The sequence below is a fragment of the Xenia sp. Carnegie-2017 genome, unplaced genomic scaffold, assembly GCF_021976095.1.
Source record: "Xenia sp. Carnegie-2017 unplaced genomic scaffold, XeniaSp_v1 HiC_scaffold_21, whole genome shotgun sequence".
In the NCBI taxonomy this organism is placed as follows: Eukaryota; Metazoa; Cnidaria; class Anthozoa; order Malacalcyonacea; family Xeniidae; genus Xenia; species Xenia sp. Carnegie-2017.
In genome coordinates this window covers 2150301-2173378 of record NW_025813484.1, presented here as the reverse complement: position 1 = coordinate 2173378, position 23078 = coordinate 2150301, and the positions used below count along the sequence as shown (strand labels likewise).

General features: G+C 36.1%; 3 protein-coding genes across 3 annotated transcripts; 1 reads left to right on the top strand and 2 right to left on the bottom strand.

Moving 5' to 3' along the window:
* Positions 1-47: 47 nt before the first annotated feature.
* On the bottom strand, positions 48-15089 carry LOC124444393 (ubiquitin carboxyl-terminal hydrolase 48-like). The gene is given in 36 exon segments (XM_046995003.1): positions 48-316; positions 442-471; positions 648-693; positions 1967-2162; positions 2273-2316; positions 2751-2810; positions 3270-3403; positions 3537-3655; positions 3956-4072; positions 4319-4380; positions 4561-4677; positions 5518-5642; positions 5710-5734; positions 5737-6091; positions 6159-6272; positions 6383-6429; positions 6516-6564; positions 6766-6880; positions 9071-9146; positions 9214-9317; positions 9599-9700; positions 9904-9991; positions 10622-10710; positions 10790-10878; positions 10945-10990; positions 10993-11077; positions 11464-11572; positions 11833-11897; positions 12265-12324; positions 12492-12549; positions 12615-12738; positions 12816-12899; positions 13172-13346; positions 13649-13701; positions 13799-13869; positions 14207-15089. Coding segments are annotated over 36 exon segments (3414 nt in total). The 5' UTR covers positions 14353-15089; the 3' UTR covers positions 48-281.
* LOC124444505 (F-box/LRR-repeat protein 2-like) lies at positions 14774-16554 on the top strand. Its single transcript, XM_046995130.1, has 3 exons — positions 14774-15290; positions 15504-15767; positions 15932-16554. Exons 1-3 carry the CDS (start codon positions 14774-14776, stop codon positions 16552-16554), a joined length of 1404 nt encoding a protein of 467 aa, XP_046851086.1.
* LOC124444392 (caltractin-like) lies at positions 15319-23024 on the bottom strand. Its single transcript, XM_046995002.1, has 8 exons — positions 22579-23024; positions 22328-22479; positions 21802-21884; positions 21697-21721; positions 19811-19892; positions 19705-19726; positions 19448-19627; positions 15319-16545 (listed from the first exon to the last, which is right to left on the bottom strand). Exons 1-7 carry the CDS (start codon positions 22813-22815, stop codon positions 19452-19454), a joined length of 777 nt encoding a protein of 258 aa, XP_046850958.1. The 5' UTR covers positions 22816-23024; the 3' UTR covers positions 15319-16545; positions 19448-19451.
* Positions 23025-23078: the final 54 nt, after the last annotated feature.

Genomic DNA, 23078 nt, shown 5'->3' with positions numbered 1-23078 from the left:
AGTGCGTTGTCATGTATATAGCAAGTTCGTAAATCCAAATGACTTAATTGATAAATTCAACAATTAATAATTCTCGATGAAGCATTATCATACAATGAATAAATACCGTACAGCGCACGAACTAACTACAACAATATACACACATTTCAGCGTCTTGATTATTAGAAATTGCAGTGTGTTAACCATTATATAATATATTAATCCTATTAATACAGTTAATCCATTATATGCATTATTTTTTCATCATCATAGATGAAATTAGGTTTGAAATGGAAACACCACTAAATTGCCAGCTGTTGATTCAACAAGCTTGTCCCTACGAAAAAGTCAACAAAGTTAAATAAAGATCAAATCGGACTCTACCACCAACACCTCCCTCCCAAGTTAATCATTTAAAAAAGGAACGAAGCAATGCAGTATCTCCTATTTTAAACAAATTACCTTTGAAACCTTGTTCAGGTTCTCTTGACACTAAAAAATAATTTGCAGACTATGACATACATCATACATACAATACGTAGAACACGATAAAAAAACATCACAATTTAGTGTTAATTAAGCCGCTATTCGTGTAACAACAGATCTCGAAAGAAATGATAGCAGTTCTGCAGTATGTTGCTTATCGCTGCGGCTACAAAAACTGATACCTCGTGCAATTTCCTCCTGCGCTCTTCCTTCCTCTGGTTCATCAACCTAGAATGCAGTAAAACAACGATTACTCAGTAATGAACATAAACTACAAAGTGAGCCAACAATGCATGCAATAATATAGCTGTCTAAAGGCAAGAACACAAGAACACAAAGGCTAGACTAAATTTTCACCTCGATATTCGTGAAAAATTTGAATAAGTAATGTGAAAATTTGCAGAAAAATACGTCGAAAACAAAATGGAGAAGAGGAAACAATGGTGATGCAAGGACAGTGCTAAATTCCCATCACACGCTATAGTCTAAATTATCAGTTGTGGTCTTGTTGTGCATAGTTTACATAGAAGCAATTTTCTTCATTCACAGTGCAATGTCTATGACTGAGTTACGCATGGCAGAGGCAAGCCTCAATTATATACCAATATAAATCAAAAGTTATGTTCAAAATAAGACAGCCCAAAAAGGTGAATGTAGTCATGATGCATTCATCTCTTGCTTATTGCTCTACACGCAACAATACTGCATAGCCATCTTTTGCTTATTGCTCTACACGCAACAATACTGCATAGCCATCTCTTGCTTATTGCTCTACACGCAACAACACTGCATAGCCATCTCTTGCTTATTGCTCTACACGCAACAATACTGCATAGCCATCTCTTGCTTATTGCTCTACACGCAACAATACTGCATAGCCATCTCTTGTTTATTGCTCTACACGCAACAATACTGCATAGCCATCTCTTGCTTATTGCTCTACACGCAACAATACTGCATAGCCATCTCTTGCTTATTGCTCTACGCAACAATGCTGCATAGCCATCTCTTGCTTATTGCTCTCTGCACCAACTAACTCTCTTGCCATCTTGCTCTATTCTACTATGCTTATCTCCTCTTGCCTATTGCTCAACAATACTGCATAGCCATCTCTTGCCTATTGCTCTACACAACAATACTGCATAGCCATCTCTTATTGCTCTACGCAACAATACTGCATAGCCATCTCTTGCCTATTGCTCTACACGCAACTGCATAGCCATCTCTTGCTTATTGCTCTACACGCAACAATACTGCATAGCCATCTCTTGCCTATTGCTCTACACGCAACAATACTGCATAGCCATCTCTTGCTTATTGCTCTACACGCAACAATACTGCATAGCCATCTCTTGCTTATTGCTCTACACGCAACAACACTGCAAGGTTGCCAAACAAAATCAGCATGATCTTTATCAAAAACCGCGCATGACTAATTCTCTAAATAAGATGAAAAAATGCCCCTACATTATACACACATCTTAAAATCCAAATTCCTTACCTTTAATAATAGGATACTCCCTGGTCTCACTCCAGCTACACCTAAGGTCATATCATCCTCCAGCATTCTTCCATTCATGCTGAGATGTTGATCCAAAGGCATCGCGGAAAATTGTTTCATTAACTCCAGTTTAACATCACGTACAGTTTCTGATGAATCAACCATAATCATAACTTCACCACGTTGCTTACGATGTCTGAGGGAAATAAGAATGCCGGATACATAACAATACAGTAAAGATGACAACCTTATCCCTTACTATCCCGTCGCTTCTCGCGACGTATACCGACGTATACTGACGTATACCTTGAGCTCCGTCTCCGGTAATCTTTCGACGACGTATTTCCATTCTGATAAGGAAAGTTAAATGTTTCACAATTCAACAATTTAATGCCTGAAGTTTTGAAAGCAAACATGTACAGCAGTAATCTGACTATCAACCCATGCCGTTTTCAATTTTCTCCTGAAGATTCTCAACATACTATCTTGAAAACCAACGAATCAACTATGTGCAAATCGATGAAGGGTAAAAATCTTGTAATTACGCAAAAATGTTCAATAGTCTTTCCTAAAACACGTTTTTAGTGAACGACTTATCACGTGAATAAGATATTTAGATACACGATGATCCCAAAACACGTTTTTAGTGAACGACTTATCACGTGAATAAGATATTTAGATAAACGATGACAAAAGTAATATGTTTCCTTTCAAAAAAATAGTCTTTTTTAATCACCTTTTTTCTTTCCTAAATATATAGAAAGCAAAATTTCAAAAATCAAACCTGATATGAACTGGGAATCTGCTCGCAATCTTCATGATTATTCTCTATTGGATTGTGATTCTGTGAAAGTTTACATACAACTGTTACATTAATGTGATTAACGCAGTGCCCTTGTGTACAGCCATACGAAAACTCGACAATTTTTACAGCGCATTTTCTCTAAGCGAGTTTGCTGTTGTTTTCTGAAACAAATACAAAAGCAACAATGGCTGTCTATAGGGCACACAACATATTGCTTCCTCGAAGTCTTAAAAAAGAAGAGTTGTTTTATGTATGTTTCAAAGTATTGATAATTGACTGATAACACAATAAGAAATTCGACAGTCAACAAGCATGCGCACTGAATCAACTATGTGCCAGCTCTCGCTTTGCCAAAGATTTAATAAATCTCTTTTCGCTGAACAGAAGTTTCGTGAACAATCACATGATAAGATTTGTACAAAAAATCTTTACACTAACAAACTAACTTTTACAAAATTACTTCGCTATCCGAGCTACCATCAAATCTCGTTGGCTTACCTCGAGAATATTTTGAATATCCTCCTCACTGTGATCTTTTGTTATCTTCCTCACGTAAATTTTGGCATATTCATACACTTCATTATCGCAGGAATTCTCCGCAATCAACGACGCGTTGCATTCCGCACAACAGTCTACAACACGCACAAAATACAGTCTAGCTTCATTCACCATCTTCGCGGCAAACGTAATTTTTCAAAAAGCAAGTTTTTAAAAGATCAGGGAGGGTCTTGTAGACACTGACTGTACACAACAGCTAAAGCATACCTGGAGTGATGGTGTACAAAGATTGACCTTCAAATATATTTTGAACGAGTTTAATCTCAATATCATAACCAAATGCCTGACTCAAAACTTCCCATTCAACAGTCCAGAGATAAACAAGTCTGAAACAAGTAGAGTAACAACGTCTTAGCTAAGTTTTCATTTATTTCATTTACTAAACAAGCCCATTGAAGAAAACCGTCGGTAATTTAAATTGCAAAAGTTCAAGAAGCCCAGTTGAAAAAGTTTTACTTTGTTTAGGTAGTCGTGCTTATTTATGGGAGAGGCCTGGAGTGAAAAGAATAAACGAAACTTTGTCTTCATTTCGAACTAGATTACAGCAATTTAAAATACAAATTGCTGCAACGGGAAGGATGAGTATATTTACATGAAAAATGGAGGACAATAAATGATCAACTTACGCAGAAGACGCACCATCGACATCATTACATTGTGGATGATAGAGAAATCTTTCGTGAGGACACATTAAGATTTTGTTCGTGATACACGAGGGACGAACACGACGTGACGACATTGATCTAGACAAAGACAAATAGCCGACAACTCTAGGGCAACTATCAATACATTTTTTAAAAAAATCAAGGATTTCTAAGTACTCGAAATAACAACAAGCACAATTGTTCACGAGTGAATTTGTGTAAATCCACATGCAATAATGTAAATCCACATGCAATAATCTAATGTCAAGAAACACGGTAATAGTTTTCAGAATAATCGTAGAGAAGAAAAGACTTCAGTATTAGAGAGTGGGTTGTCCAACTCACCGAATAAATCTCTTCCAATTATCATAAAAATTCCTCGACAAAGCAAACGCAGTAACAGATTCCTATTATCGAAAAGAAAACGAGGTCGTATTTCCATAGTAAATTCTATTGTAAGAACACAAAATTCGTGGTTGATTCATATCAATATATAAAGTTGCATGTTTGTGGATGTAGATCATTCTAGTATGTCAAACAGTTTATTAAATCAACCTAAATGAATAGTTTAAAGACTACCATCTAACCTTCGCCTTAAAATCTGGTCTCTCTTTTTCGTTAAACAAATCTCCCAAGAGAGATCTTTGCTGTGAAGCCAACTGCTTAAGATCTTCCAATCTCTTTTCTACCTCTTTATCACGATACTAAAAGATGAAAATGTTTTCAATCAACGAGCTTCACATTTCAGGACGTTTACGTGTGGGAAAAATTTGTGTTATAGCAAATGAAATATTGCCTTGCAGGCTCTTGAATTCAGATTAAACCCTTTGAAACTAATGAAAATTGAACCCTTGTGAAACTAATGAAAATTGAACGCTTGTGAAACTAATGAAAATTGAACGCTTGTGAAACTAATGAAAATTGAACCCTTGTGAAACTAATGAAAATTGAACCCTTGTGAAACTAATGAAAATTGAACCCTTGTGAAACTAATGAAAATTGAACGCTTGTGAAACTAATGAAAATTGAACCCTTGTGAAACTAATGAAAATTGAACCTTTGTGAAACTAATGAAAATTGAACGCTTGTGAAACTAATGAAAATTGAACCCTTGTGAAACTAATGAAAATTGAACGCTCGTGAAACTAATGAAAATTAAAACCTTGTGAAACTAATGAAAATTGAACCCTTGTGAAACTAATGAAAATTGAACCCTTGTGAAACTAATGAAAATTGAACCCTTGTGAAACTAATGAAAATTGAACGCTTGTGAAACTAATGAAAATTGAACCCTTGTGAAACTAATGAAAATTGAACCCTTGTGAAACTAATGAAAATTGAACGCTTGTGAAACTAATGAAAACTGAACCCTTGTGAAACTAATGAAAATTGAACCCTTGTGAAACTAATGAAAATTGAACGCTTGTGAAACTAATGAAAATTGAACCCTTGTGAAACTAATGAAAATTGAGCCCTTGTGAAACTAATGCTCGAAAACACACATATATGTTTGAAGAAAATAAAACACGCATTTACATTCTTACACTACAAATACTGCAGACGGTTTGGTCCCAACTGAACTCTGGCGAATTCGAAAAATAAAAGCGAAGTCTCTCCCATACTTCCTCGCTCACGAGTCGCCTTGAAGCCGTTAAAGTGGATAGATTACCTAAAATGAAACCTCTTTGAATTTTTTTGAAGAGAATCTTGAAAATTTTTCGACTTGTCGTCATTACCGTGCTCGCATAAAATATCTTCATTGAACTTTTCCCTATCTTTGCATCTCCCTGATCCCCGTCTAATCGAGATACCCCACTTGATCCCACGTCTAATCGAGATACCCCACTTGATCCCACGTCTAATCGAGATACCCCACTTTTACATTCCGTATCCATATCAGCCACCGTGGAATTACCATCGTAAGTGCTAGCTTGTGATCTTTTACATGCATCAAAACCTGTCGTCAATTTCATTTCGGTTTCTTCTGCAGGCGTTCGTAAGTCACTCGTCGACATATCGTGTGGTCGAGTTAAGTCACTTGTGGTTAAGTTTCCGTTACAATTTTGAGCTAAAACTTTCCATTTTTGTAGGGATTTTCGACTTACCCAAAACCCACGTCTATAATATATACATCAATTATTTTTTCAAAGTGATAAACGTAAATAAAACACGTATCTATACTTACTCTTCACAAGCCGCCTTGAGAGCCTTCCCAAAGAACTTTTGATCTTTGCACATGCGTGATGAGAATTGCAAACTTCGACATCGTTCTCGCACACATTTCAAACAAAAGGAATCACTGAACGGAACAAAATCATACGTCACGAGTTGCATGTGTGTGTCATCTTTATAGATGCATCATCATAGAAAACGTTTACACAACCATACATAGGAATGAAATATTTGAACCTGTTTAATCTAGGAGATCCGTTATGAGCTTTGAAAAGAAAGGATGCCTAAAATTAATAAAATTTTTTTCACTAGCGTCGATTCAACACAAAGTCAAAAGCATTAAGTTTCGGTTTAACTGATTGGCTCTCACCGCATTTGTAGAAATTCTTTTTGCACAAAGCACTTTGTCTGGATGTAATCTGCAAAATATAATATTCAGATAAAATATACGCATAAATATTTACAGTTAACACAAGAAAAAGAACGAATCTGTTTTCACTTTGAATGGACGAAAATGTCGCTAGTCATAACAAACATCACAAACGATAACTAGAATCATAAAGAGACATGCAGTACAATTTGAAAAGAAGGTTGAAAACTATTAAGAATTTATTACGTACTTGCCATGTTGACAAAGAAGTGAATTGTTATCGATACAACCCAGTTGTTGTTTTTGATCATTTGAAAGCCATGTCCTCAACCAATCGCTAGATATCCAATCATAATTCTTTTCCCCTATTCGGAAAAAAATGAATTTCTCCAATGAAATTCCTTTGACAATTTATCATGGTAGCATTTCAAAATCAAATGGATATCTATGCACGGCTCTTGGAGCTACTACATTCATTGATCAAAATTATTAGAAAAATCATCTGAGCATGCACAGTCGACTTGAGCATTTGTTTGAGTTCATAGCTATGCATGCCAACAACAGAATCTACTGTGTTTGTTTTTGGAGTCAGGGCAACGACCAACTGAATCTTCTTGGACTACTTTCCAAGTAAATAGCTTGTTTAGCGATAAATTATGAGAGTAATTATCCACGCATGCGCAGTCCGCTCGAGCACGCTTACGCTTTTTCAATCGTTTCAGTTCACAAGTTCATACCAATCAATTGAATCTCCTAGTAAAGCTCTGAGATTGACTACCTCACTCCGACATAAACTATTAGTGAAAAACCGTTTATAGTTTTAGCAATTGTTAGGAAATCACCTGAGCATGACAGTTGACCATACCAACTGTCTTAGTTTTGTGATTATGGCAACACCCAATTGGATCTAATAGCCCAAATTTTGGAGAAAATTGCTCACATTCGTTATTTGCTAGAGAAACTATCTGCGCATGCGCAGTCTGCTCGAGCATGCGCAGTCGGACTTGACAATGTTTTTAAGTTCACAAACATGGCAACGACCAACTGCATCTACTAGCACCGATTTTGAAGTAAATAGCATGCTTAGTAACAATTAAATAGAAAAATAATCTGCGCATGCGCAGTCCGCTTGAGCAATTGTTCGAGTTCATAGTCAAGACAACGACCAACTGGATCTACTAGCACCAATTTTGGAGTAAATAGCTCGATTAGTCGCAATTTAATAGAGAAACCATATGCGTATGCGCTAGAGCATGCGCAGTCAACTAAACCAATTGTTCATAGTCATGGCTACGCCTAACTATACGTACTTGCACTACATTTGTGGTAATTAACTCACTTAGTCGCAAATTATCAAAGAAATCATCTGGGCATGCGCAGTAACGATGTCGTTCATACCACAACTTTCGTAAGCCTTTGAATTTGTGTATATATATATAAAGCTAAAACTTCATGTAGTAGATGTCAACTAGCAGTGGAAGCTGGGTGCGATATAGTATGCAGTGGCTTAGGGGCCCACACTTCGGTGGCGACCGCACTCTCCCTGCGTACCCTGAGCAAAGCCTATCGCAGGTGATCTCAGGGTCTGATGGGCGGAAGCTTGCTATTGGCATCTCCCAAGTAGGATAGCGTGGAGGGGCCGAAATCTCCTACCGAAACGTTAACATGCGGCGTTCTAGTGCCTAACATATCAGAAGGTATCGGGAAGCATGGCCCGAAAACGGGTTTTTTTGCTTTGGAATTTTATCTTTTGTTCACAAAATAAACCAATGTTCATAAAATAAACCAAACAATGCTGTTTCAATTAACTTCTTCTTCAGTGCACTGTCTCTTTTTCAGATATTTATTATTTAAGACAACCTAAAACATGTTTTATACAATTTTCATTGGTTTATATCTTTCTGATTTAACTCTCTCATTTACTGTTTCTCATGTATCAAGAGCAAACCATCCATAGGCTTCATGGCACACAAGGATTATCTGGTTCCCTTGATTAACATAGCTATCTCGGGGTATCGGGAAGCATGGACAGAAAGCGGGATTTTTTGTTTTAAAAATTTGTCCTTTGTTAACAAGAGTTCTACAAGTATAATCCAGCGATATATGTCAAAAGATAGCATTGTTTCAAACAACCTCTGTCCTTTTTTACTTATAATTGAAGCCAACTTCAAAAACGTTTTATACATTTCTTATGATTTAACTCTCTCGTTTACTATTTCACGTATTATGAGCAAATCATCAATGGGCTTCCAGGTAAACAAGGATTATCTGCTTCCCTTGCATCATTTAATGTTGGAATAGAGTTCAAGACTTTAGAGTTTTTACAATGATAACATTTAATAATCACTTGTGACCCAAGGATAGTGCAAAGTTTCTTTCAGAGATTAGAAGACAAACACTAAAAGAGCAAATGATAATTCAAGTCTGTTTGAAAACAGATTGTCGGCCAAAGAGTTTACATCGTTTGCCAACTTTGAATTTTCGCCCCTACTCACAATACTATGAAATTTCCATGAAAACTTTGCACTAAAAATGACAACAAATTCAAAGCTAACCTTCTTTTACAGGTAACATCTTTAAAACATTTTGAACTTCCGCTTGTTTACTTTTTCCAAAGCAAATCCTTCGATCCTAAATAGAAGAGATTTTAAGACATCACACTCCTCAAATCAAAAATGTAAAAATAGCCATTTTTTACTCGTATATCTTTGACATCCTTGATCCATTCCTCAATCTTGCTGTTGTCCTCAGCGACAAGCATTTGTATATCAGCGGGAGGTTCTTGTGCAATGGCTTGCTTCTCTACAACGACACGTGATTGAAATGAAACATGAATCAAGCATTAGCAATTGGACAAACTATAAAATATATAATAAAACATATTCCTACTCTTACATCATCTGGTAAACTAAATATTCAAGGTACAATATATAGTGTCTTTGACGAGCTGATGATGTTATTTGTAGTTAGCTTTTTCTTTAATTGGTCAGTTTGAAAGGGATTTTAAGCCGGCAAACCAAATGTGGAAAAAACTTTTGCGATTTGCGATGTTTTCATAACTAGACGAGTATGTAATAATTTACCTTCGCCACGTTGACGATAGACCAGCATGTACGCATCTTTAGAAGACGATCCTGCTTTTGACAATTTCGGTTTTTTCGCATTCACGCAACCGTTAATTGTGTCTGAAAGTGAACAATGACTTATGCGAACACGATGACAAAACTGCAACATAACAGACAACTTTTGTCAAAGTGAAAATAAATTTCTATACATTGCAGCATTCAATTTCCAAGTTGTCATTTTTCAACCCTTCAAACGAAACCGCGTGTATGTTTTTCATTTTAACATAAATCATAAATCAATAATTATTCCAAGTCAAAATTACCATGTAGGTCTTCCTCGGAGTCCAAATTTAGCGACCTTCCTTTCATTTTTTCCGTCAATTCATCGTTGAAGCGATACCAGTCTCCGCTCTATTTAACAAAATTACAAAGAAGTTAAACGTTGCATGAAAATAGAAATTGATTGGCGATCAATGTTGTACAAATATACCCACGAGTGACAGCTTTGTATGATGTAAATTCACTTTGAGCAATAGGTGATTAAAACTAATGAACCGATTGTATAGCTTTAAGGCTACATCCCCCAAAATTTGAAGTAAGCAATGTGATAGTGAACATTTAAAAGTATAAAAGAGATGCTTTTAAACTGAAGCACAATATACAGCTTATCAGTAATTGTACGAGTCAAATAAGGGTAACAGTTAACAAAAAAGTACTAAAGTAAATGGTTTGAACCCGGGAGTATCGCTACATGTTTGTAAATGTAGATCGTCCAGGTTGGTATAGTCCTGACGACTGTTTTTGTTGTTGTTGACTGACGTTTCGACAAACTTAGCGGTAGTCATCTTCACAGTCATCTTCAAAGTCATCTTTGACTCTGAAGATGACTACCGCTAAGGTTGTCGAAACGTCAGTTAACAACAACAAAAACAGTCCTTCTCAGGACTATACCAAAAAAGTAATGTTTGCATAGATGTCAACTCATATATCATGACTGCATCATACTGCATAAGCCAGATAAGCATTTAAATTTCTTCTAACCTTTTTATCCTTTATATGGGCAATGTAGTGACCTGAGTATGCGCTGAGACCGCGATGAATAAGGACAGCGGTTAGATCGTATACACGGCCTAAACAAAAACGATAGCATAAACTACAAAAATTGGAAACATTTGAAAAGGGGGAATATTATTTCTATTTAGTACCTACCTTCAATCTTTGCATCAACGTATTCTTTCATGTCGAGAACTTCGGGGAACCAAATTACAGTATTTAATTTCTTCTTACATCCAGACTTCCTATAAATGTCATTAAATTATCTTGTGAATTTGTGCAAAACTAAATAAAAAGAAAAAAAGACACACCGATCATAAACGAATCGTAACAGTTGAAGGTTGAGAACTGGAGGAGTTCTTGTAATTTAATGTATCTCGTGGCATCTTGTTTATTCATGCAGTGACTGCAATAATATTGATTATCGCCATCTAGATTCTCTTCCTTAAAATAAAATAGCAACACGGTAATGAAGGGAGAATGAAGGCCATGCCCCAACAAATGTACTCAGTCTCAATTTTAGCAATAATGAGGAAAATTAAAGAAATGAGCGTGCTGGACGGCACGTGTATAACACTTGCTCAGCGGTAGTATTTAGATGCATTTCAAAAGCGTTTTAGTGCCAGCAAGATAAATTGAAATGAAGATAAAACAAATTTATGCTGCTCATCATGCGCGCTTTTAAACTTTTCAAGCCACGACAAGATGCTCCATGCCTCCTTTAAACATCAAGCAAGACACTACTTGGATCACAAACTACAACTTTCATATGACAGATGTACATAACTACCTACAGATGTACATAGCTACCTACAGATGTACATAGCTACCTTGAGAAATTCACGTATGCATTGCGCTAAATTTGTGTTTCCCTGGATGTTCAAATCAAGTTCGTAAAATCTCGAGCTCCTCTGCGACTGCCGACCACATTGGCAGCATCTGCAAACATTATTTTCGATAAAATACATGTCAGACAAGGGGAAACATGCCGATCTCATCAGATTCTTCGGTATCTTATGAGCAGAAATCAAAAGCGAATTTCTCTGACATCACTTAAAGTTAGGAAAGTTTCATAATGGTATATGCAATAACATAATTCAAGTATGACAGGCTCGAGTGACATCAACAAGGTGACTATAGTAGCACAACGTTTACGCTACGATTGCATAAAAATTGATTGAAATATAGAGGAGGAATACCTTGTGATGTAGGAATAAGATCCTCCAAACTGTTGTTGAACAATGTTTCTAACCAGCGGATTAGGCTGCAGAGATAATAGAGGAAAATCAACAAAATTCGTGAGCAATACTACAGATACAAAGAAAACGAATTTCAGTGGGCATCAATCTTAATTGGCAGTATTGTTTCAAAAATGAAGTATAGTTTATAGACGAGAGGAGCACCCGAAATGATGATCTTCAAACATGATAATAAGCGGTATATTTATGCTTGTTATGTTGGCTAAATTTCGTTTCAGTTTGTTACAAAGTCTCATGAACTTTTGCTGCGTTCAAAGTCGCTCACATTCTCGTTATAACATTGTTACAAAACCTTCGAAGTTCGACACCACTAGTGTTAGCGGCTTAATATGTTTTATTTTACACGTCTACACTAGCTTTCGAAGAACATACTTGTTGTGACAAAGTATCTTCAAGTAAAGACATGAACAGCTTGGAAAATTCTTGCGCGTCCTACAGCAACATAACGGCAAAATGAATGCTTACATACGTACTGAAGCACTCTTTTAATGATCAAAACACAAAAAATACAGCACATTTTGACAGAATGTGACACTTTAGTTCTAATCCAAAGAATGATATCAGAAAAAATTAGTTATGGCATTCCTAATAGAAGCAACCTGCTGTAACTCAGTGTTCAGTCCCAAAGACTCAACAAACGGCGCGGGATCAACAAATCTAAAAAGATTCAATGTGTGAAAACAAAAAGAAGCAATATAATACCATTGCTTAACATCACTCACCTCCTTGCAGTGTACTGAAGTTGCGCTAGTAATAGCTGCAAATGCTGACAGAAAGATTGCGGTTTCTTACTGTTTTCCCATGGCTTGCAAAGAGGAATCGGAGGACACACAATATCAGTAGCTCCTGGGAAATGGATGTTAATGAAATAGATTTTCTTTTCGGTAATTTTAGGGCTGATAAACTTCGTCTGGTTCTCTTACCACATTCATTATCATCACACTTTTTATTCTCTGTTTTGATGTCAACTTTCACATCGCATTTTAACTGCGTGCTTTCAGTTTTATCTGGTATAGTTCATGGATAAAATTAATCAATGAATCATTTAAGTCTCTGATGTTATTATCTTTACTATAACATCAGTGGTATATTAAAATGATATCAGGAGGACTTAACTTTATACTCAAAATCAAGAAAAATCTTTTCTTGAGTTAACATATACCTTGGTGGGGTGTTAATGAGAACGGGTTTTTTAATGAAAGAGTCAAATGTAGCACATAGGCTTATTTTTGATATTTTGTGGAAAGCAGTTAATCAAAGCCATATTTTTAATAAATACCATTGGTTTCCATAGCAATGACTTGGTCATCTTCTCTTTGACTCAATCCTACATTGAATTCAAAAGGAATCCAAGAATAGAGTGCGGACCTGAATTCCTCATTGTGAAACCACAGCTGCACTAATGTATTTACGTAGCATGTTGCACCTAAATTCTTCAGACCAACAAACATTCCCTATATGGAAATAAAGAAAAACAAGTAGACATGATCAAGCTATATAAATCTGTTTGCAAACCTAATGAAATGAAGAGTTTCACTCTGTGACACAACTTTATGGATTTTGTCTCTACAAAGTACCATTTTAATTATCCTTACAAGAGAGCTTTCCCCTGCTTACAAATCCGTATTTCTTAATTTTCACTTTATTAATAGGCTTGCACTGTTACAATGAAGGTTATTGATGATTATTTCCTTCGTGCAATTGCTATGATGTGGCAATATTTAAATAAACAAGAAAAATATTTATGCCTTTATACCTCAACTCGTCTATGCTCATGTGGGTCAACAATGCCATTACACCAGGTATCATCTAGAACAGTTTTATATAAGAGTTAAAATGGTACACTGTATATGCTACCTATTCTATTTATCCTCCTTTTTCAAATAAGTCCAACTTCGAATATTACCTTTGATTTCCTTCAACCAAAATCGTTCCCCAAGACAATTAAAACAATTTGGATTGGATTTGCAATTTGACCTAAATAAAATGAATATTATAGCATAAAATTTTGAGATTGTTTTACATCGTGTTATAAGTAATCGTTTATCGTTAATCTTCCGCTTCAAGCCGTCGTGTTGTATTGATAAACGATAATTGATAAACAAGACGTCAAATCCAATCAAGAAATGAGCATATATTTCACACGACTAATTTACAAAGATTCAAATATCAGATACTTTAAAAAATTTTCTACACATCAGATACAAGACGTTGATCAATTACAGTTGGATCCACGACTAAATGGCTGTAAAGTCAGTATATATTTACTTTACTTTTAATTCCCTCAATCAACAAGCACTGTACGTCAACTCACCGATGTGTATTTTTATCACTGCAGGTGGAATGAATCCTATATGCTCTCTCCAAGTGTTCAAGACCAATTTCATCTGGATGGACGCTATTAATCCACTCCCATGCATCTTTTTGTGACTTTCGTGTTTTGTTTCTCGAAACCGCCATTTTAATCTTCCCCGCCGTAGTCTGACATGAACACCGGAGATTGTAACCTTTCCGTTAATAAGCGCATTTTATGTAAAAAAGTAACTGTTCTTTTATTTATAAAACATAATTACCCTTGAAATATATTTGGCTGTATTTTTCTGGGGAATCTTCTATGAATAACACAAAACTCAAAACAAAATACGCTTCTATTGTACCAGCGTATATATGCAGGACAGTCGCTTCAGGAATTTACGAATTTACATGTACGCGTGATTTTTTCAAAAATTTAATTGCGTGTGCAGCTGACGCGACAAAAGCATTTGGCGTAACAATTGCCGTTTAATTTGCGTTTTGATTCTTTTTGCAGGCAAAAGGAAAGTGCATGTACGTTACAAAGGAAAGATATTTTATGCGACCGCAGAAATCTGCATTTTTCCCCATGAATGAAATACCTGATAGTTTAATACTTCGGATTTTCAAGCATCTGAGTATTACAGATTTGGCAAGAGCTTCAAGAGTTTGTCGAAAATGGAAGCGAGTAACGTATGATTCAAGCATATGGCGTTCTGTTAACCTGGAAAAACTTTCGCGTAATTTGGACGATAAGTCTTTTCAACTTATGGCGAAGTCGAGACTAGGTCTATCTCTGAGGCATTTGAATTTATCAAATTGCGCGATATCCAGCAAAATGTTGCGGCAATTAGCAAAGAGTTGCAAAAACCTACAAAGTGTTGTATTCGGAAAAGGTTCAAAGCTGTTAAACACAAGCAATGATGAAGTGAGTTTCCCTCCAAACTTAGAACTGCTGGAGTTACGACCAGCACGAGGAGATTTTGCTTTTCTAAAAAGAATACCGAGACACTTTACGGAGATCAAGTATCTGGGAATCGGTAGCCATTCTTCAAAAGGACCTGTTCCAAGAATGTTCGTGAAAATGCAGAATTTGACAATACTAGGTAAGTGAACATAGATGGAACACATATGTTAACGATTCACAAAACTTAATTTTGCAGTTAGCCAACCTGTTCACAAATTACTAAATATTTTACTCTCACTCTAATGTGTTATCATCATATTATCCCGCTCGTGGGATCACCCATCAATAAGCACCTGGTAACCTACCATCTTAGTGTAAATATGAATATGTATTGTGCTTTTTTTCTATGAAGATTGCACCAACTGTGAAGTGATGAAAGATGAGCACGTTCAAACGATTGCAATGTGCTGTCCAAAACTGGAATCATTTTGTCTCAACGGTTGCAAGAATATTTATGGCACAAGTTTCGAAGAATTGTTGAGACGTTGCAACAAACTGACGACTTTGTTGCTACGCTACACACCAATACGAGACAACTGTTTCGACTCAAGATTATGGTCGCAAACCAATTTGGAAGAAATAGATATATCAGCTTGTACACATCTCACAAGAACAGGTAAGAAACTGAGCCTCGAGTTGCTCAGAAATTAAGAAATCCACATTACATAGGATAGGGTATATTATTCAACTTCTCCAACCTGGAAGATTTATGTCATGTTATCAACCTTTTTCATTTACTTCTTCTTAATATGTCATTGATTCATCGAACAATTGGTTTAGGCTTGATCAGACTTCTTACACAGATCAAGAGTTTCCGTTATCTTAATCTTTCATACTGTGGTATCGGCCGTGCAGTAACAGACAGCGTTCTCATTGCAATGACCAGCTACGGTTCAAGCAAAAACATCGAAATGTTGGATATTCGTTGGAGCATGAACGTCACGCCACATGTTCTTCGTGATTTCTTGAAAAGTTGCCCCAGCCTCAAATGTCTTGGAATCTATCAATCGTCCCACATCGATTGTAACGCAATGGCAGAGCTCTTACAATGCTTACCACGATTGGAGATTCTCGAGTTTGGTGCTTTTGGAAAAGCGTCGATTTCAGAGAGTTTCTTATTCCCAAACTTGGTGCAACATTGCCCTGAATTAAAAGCGTTGTCGTTGATCAATTTTTTGTCCTTAAATCCATACTCTGATGGGCAACTTTTCGGTAGGCTTCTCAACGGTTGTTTAAAGCTCGAGCGAATTAATCTATGCGAGCCTGATCCTACTTTGACGTCACTTATCGGAAGTATTCGTGTCACGACAACAGCGAAGATAACGCAACGATGGCAATGCGTGCTACCTGCGCCCGATATCACGTTGGATGCGGTGATGAACCAGCTCAGCTACCTAATGTAATGTAAAAAAAATATAATAAATCATTGACTGCTGGAACAGTTATCAGAAGACAATTAATTTTTGCCTATATAATTCACCTTGCAAATCATAGTTAAAATTTTAAATATAGGTGAATGTAACATGAAATGCTCAATAAAATTGAATCATTGGTGAATCAGTATTATGAAAAGACGAGATTTCTCATAGTGAAGATGTAAATTGATATTATAAGTAAATTAATAATTATGTAAATTAAGCGAATGACGACGATTTGGAAGACACGAACTAATTTATTTAATAATAAAGATTATTATACATTGTATGAAATGTTTTTAACTATACGTTTACTATTGGGTGCAAGAAATTATCGCAGTATTCAAATTCCCCCGTATGAAGTACTTTTCTTATGACAGTATAGACCATACATAGTACATATGAAGTACTTTTCTTATGACAGTATAGACCATACATAGTACATATGAAGTACTTTTCTTATCACAGTATAGACCATACATAGTACATATGAAGTACTTTTCTTATCACAGACTTGTCCAAACAGCATCCAGCAACGAAGAAACGTGTTGCTGTTTAAAGATAGTTAACTAGCAGTGTTTAGGATTCAGTAAAACTGAAACTGTTCACATCGGATCTTTTTGTATTTTATTTTTGTAGCGAAACTTTTCAAAAGAGGCCAATAATAGACCACCGTTCTTGATATGAACATATTTTCATTGCATACGAGTGACTTTATCACACATTTTGCTTCGGCAGTAAAAAAATTCCATTGCCAAGAGGCAAGACTAAAATTCCTTTGTACAATATTTGCACATCAATATAAATCACAAAATGATAATTGATTATTGATTTTGGAAAAAAATCGAATGCAAAAGTAGATATACGTAGGAAAGGTATTCCATTTACAAAAATGATATTGCATGGATGTGACAAGCATTAAAACAAATCGATATATTTTATCGCTACTCAGTTGTTATGCAAACTAGAAAACACGTCTTTGATATCATCCGCGTCGTCATCACTGTTATTCAAACGCAAATAACGAACTTTATCGAAATCCTCTATTTTTGAAACGCCTTCTTTCAAAATTTCCAGCCGCCTTTGAACAATGTCATCAAAATTATTCATTTTGTTCCATCATAACTTTTCTCAGCTTTTCTAGGTTTTACTGGCTCTAAACAAGGATTGGAAACGTGGAGCGGTTGAGAAATGCCGTTTTCTGAAGTAACTGATATTTTAATGTTTGTTGGTGGAGTTTCGGACAAACTGACCGGTTTCTCTGTGCCAGCAAAAAAACCTGGCAATTTCGACTTCGGAAAAGTTTGATTTAGTTTGTTATGAAATAATTCAACACGTTCACTCATCAAATTGCTCACATCGAGCGCACTCAAAGTTCTGTTAGGTTTTCCAATATAATCACTATCGCCTACTAACGGTTTTAAATAACCATTGGAGCCTAGTCGACGCTGTCTGATTGGTGATAGAAGAGGATGGTTGTTGTTGATTGGAGTTGCTGGTCGACTACCTGTTGAGAATCTCACTTTGAATGATGGACGTTTAAGGGAAGTCAAAATTCGTTGCTCGGCCTGCATCTTTTTCTCATCAAGTTCAGAAATCGTTTCCAAAGAGGTATTGTTGCTCGACAATTCCAATTCAGCGTTTTTAAAGTTTAATTCGTCGTGATTTCTTATCACGTAAGACGCAGACGTCGTGATCTTAGGAAGGACGGTGTTTGGTAACAATTGAGAGTGTGTGAGAGAATTTTTAGCATGGAATTCTTCTCCTTGAGTGGAGACTTCGTTAAAATGGTCATCCCGAGTAGCTTTGTGAGAAACGTTTCCCTTTGTTTTCGATTTGCTGATGGGGACTTTCAAGGTTTTCGAACGAATTTCTTCAACTTTTGAAGAACTGGAAGTCTTTCCCGTTAATTTATTTGAAGATTTCTCGCAGTTCTCCAAACGAAGAGATAAAATTTCCGTCTCCATCCGCACCAAATTATAGTGCAACTGCTTATCAAGCTGTCCAAGTTTCTGACGAAGCCTTCGTTTTTCCGAAATGTTTCTCAATGCCAATGTATCAACCGTATCGAATTCGTGTAGAAATCTGGGCGAAGGCAGGTTGCCTTTCATGTTAAAAGCACATAGCTACGACGTTGACAATGTTTCGAAGGTTAAGTCGCCATCAGATATCATATATATGCCTAATAATTATTCTGAAATACGAAGTTCTGCCAACAAAACTAAACGCAATGATACAAAAATCCTCCCCGTGAACTGATAAATTGAAACATCGCATGCATTTCATCTCATTTCAATAGTCAGAGTTTCAATAATGACATTTTTCGTCTTTACAAACATTATTTCAAAGCGATTAAGCAAAGAACATTGATTAAACCCGACATTATAGCTTCTCTTCACATAAAATAAATACAACTTGAAGCTGGTTTTCATAGACTATTGATATGTCTATATCAATTTCCTCAATCTTCAATCTTGCAGTGTTTACTTCTTAAATATATCGTAAAAATACAATATTTTTAATAAGACGAACAAAAAGTGTAATCATTGCGCATGGTAATTAAATTTTCGCCCTCGTGAATGTATTATTTGCAGAGCTAATGACGTGGTAATTAACGACCGCAGTTCTTCATATACAACATTGATGTAACAGCCATTTATGTATAAATTTGCAGGAAACAAAATGATTTGGAAACAATCCAAATGAGATTATTACTAAAACGAATTTGTAAAAACTTAACATGAACTCCACTTTTGATTTGCATTTTACTGAACCTGACTAGTGTTTTGTTTATATTAAAATTTTACGGCATTATGAAAAACGGATTAAGGAATTTGAAGTATTTTGCGTGGATTAAGAAAATTACAAAGTGTTTTAATACCTGTTTAAGAGAACAGGTTTGTTCTTTGCATCATCTGTACAAATTCGTTTCCATCAACCATTCCATCTCCATTGAGATCAGCTTCCTCCAACATGTCTCTTAGTTCCTGATCACCAAGCTTTAAATCGTGTTCACGACACACGTGACGCAAATTGTCCAGTGAGATTTTGCCCGTTTTGTCTAAAATGTATGAATAACGTCATGTTAGATGATTTGAACATTAAGAAATTTAATCACTAAAAATAAATTCAGCTTACCAATGTCAATTTTTTCAAAACACTAAACGAACAAAAACAGAACATTTGCATTCTTTTACATGAAGAAATAAATACATCGTGAAAGGATAAATTATCACACATTTACCTGCATTATCTCAGAATGAATATCTCTGTCACTTCCTTGCAATGAGATAACAATGTCCAGAAAACCATTAAAAGATACCTTTCTATAATAAGACGTGGAAAGTGAATGGTTTGAAAGCAGGAGATAATGGTTTGAAAGCGGGAGAACAGTTACATATTTGTAGATATACATTGTCCTGGATAGTGTAGTCTTATAGGGCTGTTCATGGTGTTTGTGTTCACTGACCTCTCGACAGCCTTAACAATGGTCATCAACAGATTCAAGTGAAAAGTAAATCATGTGATGTGTTTTGACGACAGCCTTAACAATGGTCATCAACAGATTCAAGTGAAAAGTAAATCATGTGATGTGTTTTGACGACAGCCTTAACAATGGTCATCATCAGATTCAAGTGAAAAGTAAATCATGTGATGTGTTTTGACGACAGCTTAACAATGGTCATCATCAGATTCAAGTGAAAAGTAAATTGTGGGTTTTCCATATTTAACAATGGTCATCATCAGATTCAAGTGAAAAGTAAATCATGATGTGTTTGACACATAACAATGGTCATCATCAGATTCGGTTCATTGATGTGTTTTCGAGCAAACAATTACAAGAACCCTAGTAAATCCATTTGTTGTTTTTCATTACATCCAAAAGTTGTGGGTGTTCCATATTGTATGTCATTTGCAAAGTATTCAATCCATTCAATATTTCCCTGGTTCCAGATGCCCGTTCAATAATTTGAAAATTTGGTACATTTATCATAAACGTTGAAGTGAGAAGCTAAATTGTGGGTTTCCTTCCTTTAAGGTACACCCTCACTACTAAACTTGTGGGTGTCCTTCCTTTAAGGTACACCCTCACTACAAAAATTTTGGGTGTCCTTCCTTTAAGGTACATCCTCACTAGAAAAATTTTGGGTGTCCTTCCTTTAAGGTACACCCTCACTACAAAAATTGTGGGTGTCCTTCCTTTAAGGTACACCCTCACTAAAAATTTGGGTGTCCTTCCTTTAAGGTACACTCACTAAAAATTGTGGGTGTCCTTCCTTTAAGGTACACCCTCACTACAAAATTGTGGGTGTCCTTCCTTTAAGGTACACCCTCACTACAAAATTGTGGGTGTTCTTCCTTTAAGGTACACCCTCACTACAAAAATTGTGGGTGTCCTTCCTTTAAGGTACACCCTCACTACTAAAATTGTGGGTGTCCTTCCTTTAAGGTACACCCTCACTACTAAAATTGTGGGTGTCCTTCCTTTAAGGTACACCCTCACTACTAAGCTTGTGGGTGTCCTTCCTTTAAGGTACACCCTCACTACAAAAATTGTGGGTGTTCTTCCTTTAAGGTACACCCTCAATACAAAAATTGTGGGTGTCCTTCCTTTAAGGTACACCCTCACTACGAAAATTGTGGGTGTCCTTCCTTTAAGGTACACCCTCACTACGAAAATTGTGGGTGTCCTTCCTTTAAGGTACACCCTCACTACTAAGCTTGTGGGTGTCCTTCCTTTAAGGTACACCCTCACTACAAAAATTGTGGGTGTTCTTCCTTTAAGGTACAACATTGTGGGTGTCCTTCCTTTAAGGTACACCCTCACTACAAAAATTGTGGGTGTCCTTCCTTTAAGGTACACCCTCACTACAAAAATTGTGGGTGTCCTTCCTTTAAGGTACACCCTCACTACTAAGCTTGTGGGTGTCCTTCCTTTAAGGTACACCCTCACTATAAAAATCGTGGGTGTCCTTCCTTTAACGTACACCCTCACTACAAAAGTTGTGGGTGTTCGGACACTCAGACAACCACAGCATCCCAAGCCCATGTTTGATAGTAAACTGTTTCTGCCATCTCGCCATGCAGATAATTTGAAGAGGTTAAAAAGAAAAAAATAGGAATTCTTACCTAGAATTTGGCTCATCCAAATCATCTGCAATGGTTCAAAACTGATCAATTAATAATGAGTGAATCTTTTAAAAAACTGAAATACTGCTTTAAGAAAACACCTACCAATGATTTTATTGAAGGAATCATTAGATATATTGAAACCAAGGGAGTTCAGAAGCCTTCCAAGATTATCCACGTTTATAGACCTTCAAGTTTAGAATCAAGAGTTGTCACTCATATACGATTTTGATTTTTAATGTCTTAAGCTTTCTTATAACACAGAGATGTTGGTTCAATTCTCAGTTAAATTGTGGACTTTCAAACATAGAACCAAATATATGACCAAATGAAATATCCTATAGTCACCCGGCACCCTTGGTTTTAATGTAGTAGGATTAATTGGTAATAAATAGAAATGTCTAAGCTAATCCTTTGAATATCAAATATAGTGGTATAAGCGGCCTTCGTATTTATAGTTATGGAAATTTTTCTGTGTTGTTTAACTGGTAAAATAAGGGATTTATAAAGAAATTAATAATGAAAATTGATATGAATAATGAATTCACACAGTGGAATCAAAACCTGTAAGCTGGCAAACTAATGATTATTTACCCACTGAAAAATGGATAGTTTTGTTCTACAGACTTACCCACTCGCATTAGAGTCAAAGGCACCAAACACCAATCGTAGATTCTTCACTTCATCCAACGTCAGAGAATCAAAAACATTATTTGAAACTTCTTTCGTCAAGATCTTATCAAGTGTCCTGTCACTTTCATCAAACATTTCCTCGACCGGAAGCTAATATACAAGTTGTACTGCATAAGTTTAACAAAATGGCATGTTGTAAAATATGAAATGTAATTTCCCCTTATTAATACATCTGCAAGGAAATATTACCCGTGTTTTGGATAGCCACATACTAGAATTTGTTGCGTCACTAAGCGAGGTCTCGTTTAGGTCATCCTTCATATTTTCTTTGGATTTCTTTCCACTTGAATCTAGGTTTTTTGCAACCATTCTTTGAAGCAACATGCTGCTTGTAGGATGAAGAACGAATCCATCATTCTCTTCTTTCCCCTTGAAATTACGTTTTGTTTTACTAATTTTCACAGACTTTCCTTTCGATGAAGGCATTGTTCCATGTTGTCATGTTGACGTAAGAGGAACTGTAAAATAGGTACGCAGCGCGTATAAGCTTTATTTCGATTCCAGAACACAAACGATAAATATTTTCACGATGAAAAAGCATCAGGAAAGAACTGTTAACCTGTCCATCCCCGAAAATCATATTTTTCAAATTGAAAAGAATAAAACTGTCTGGTTGAAATATCGCCATCCCCATTTTTAATTGCACGGAGCTTTTCCAGCACCTCACTCTTGTTGCTGACAATCATTTC

Coding starts and splice junctions, on each gene's coding strand:
- LOC124444505 (XM_046995130.1), top strand. CDS start 14,774: ATGAATGAAATACCTGATAGTTTAATACTTCGGATTTTCAAGCATCTG. Junction 15,291..15,503: donor GCAGAATTTGACAATACTAG/GTAAGTGAACAT, acceptor TTTTCTATGAAG/ATTGCACCAACTGTGAAGTG. Junction 15,768..15,931: donor TACACATCTCACAAGAACAG/GTAAGAAACTGA, acceptor CAATTGGTTTAG/GCTTGATCAGACTTCTTACA.
- LOC124444392 (XM_046995002.1), bottom strand. CDS start 22,815: ATGCCTTCATCGAAAGGAAAGTCTGTGAAAATTAGTAAAACAAAACGT. Junction 21,722..21,801: donor TTCCTTCAATAAAATCATTG/GTAGGTGTTTTC, acceptor GAACCATTGCAG/ATGATTTGGATGAGCCAAAT. Junction 19,893..21,696: donor TTGGATGAGCCAAATTCTAG/GTAAGAATTCCT, acceptor GTCTTATTATAG/AAAGGTATCTTTTAATGGTT.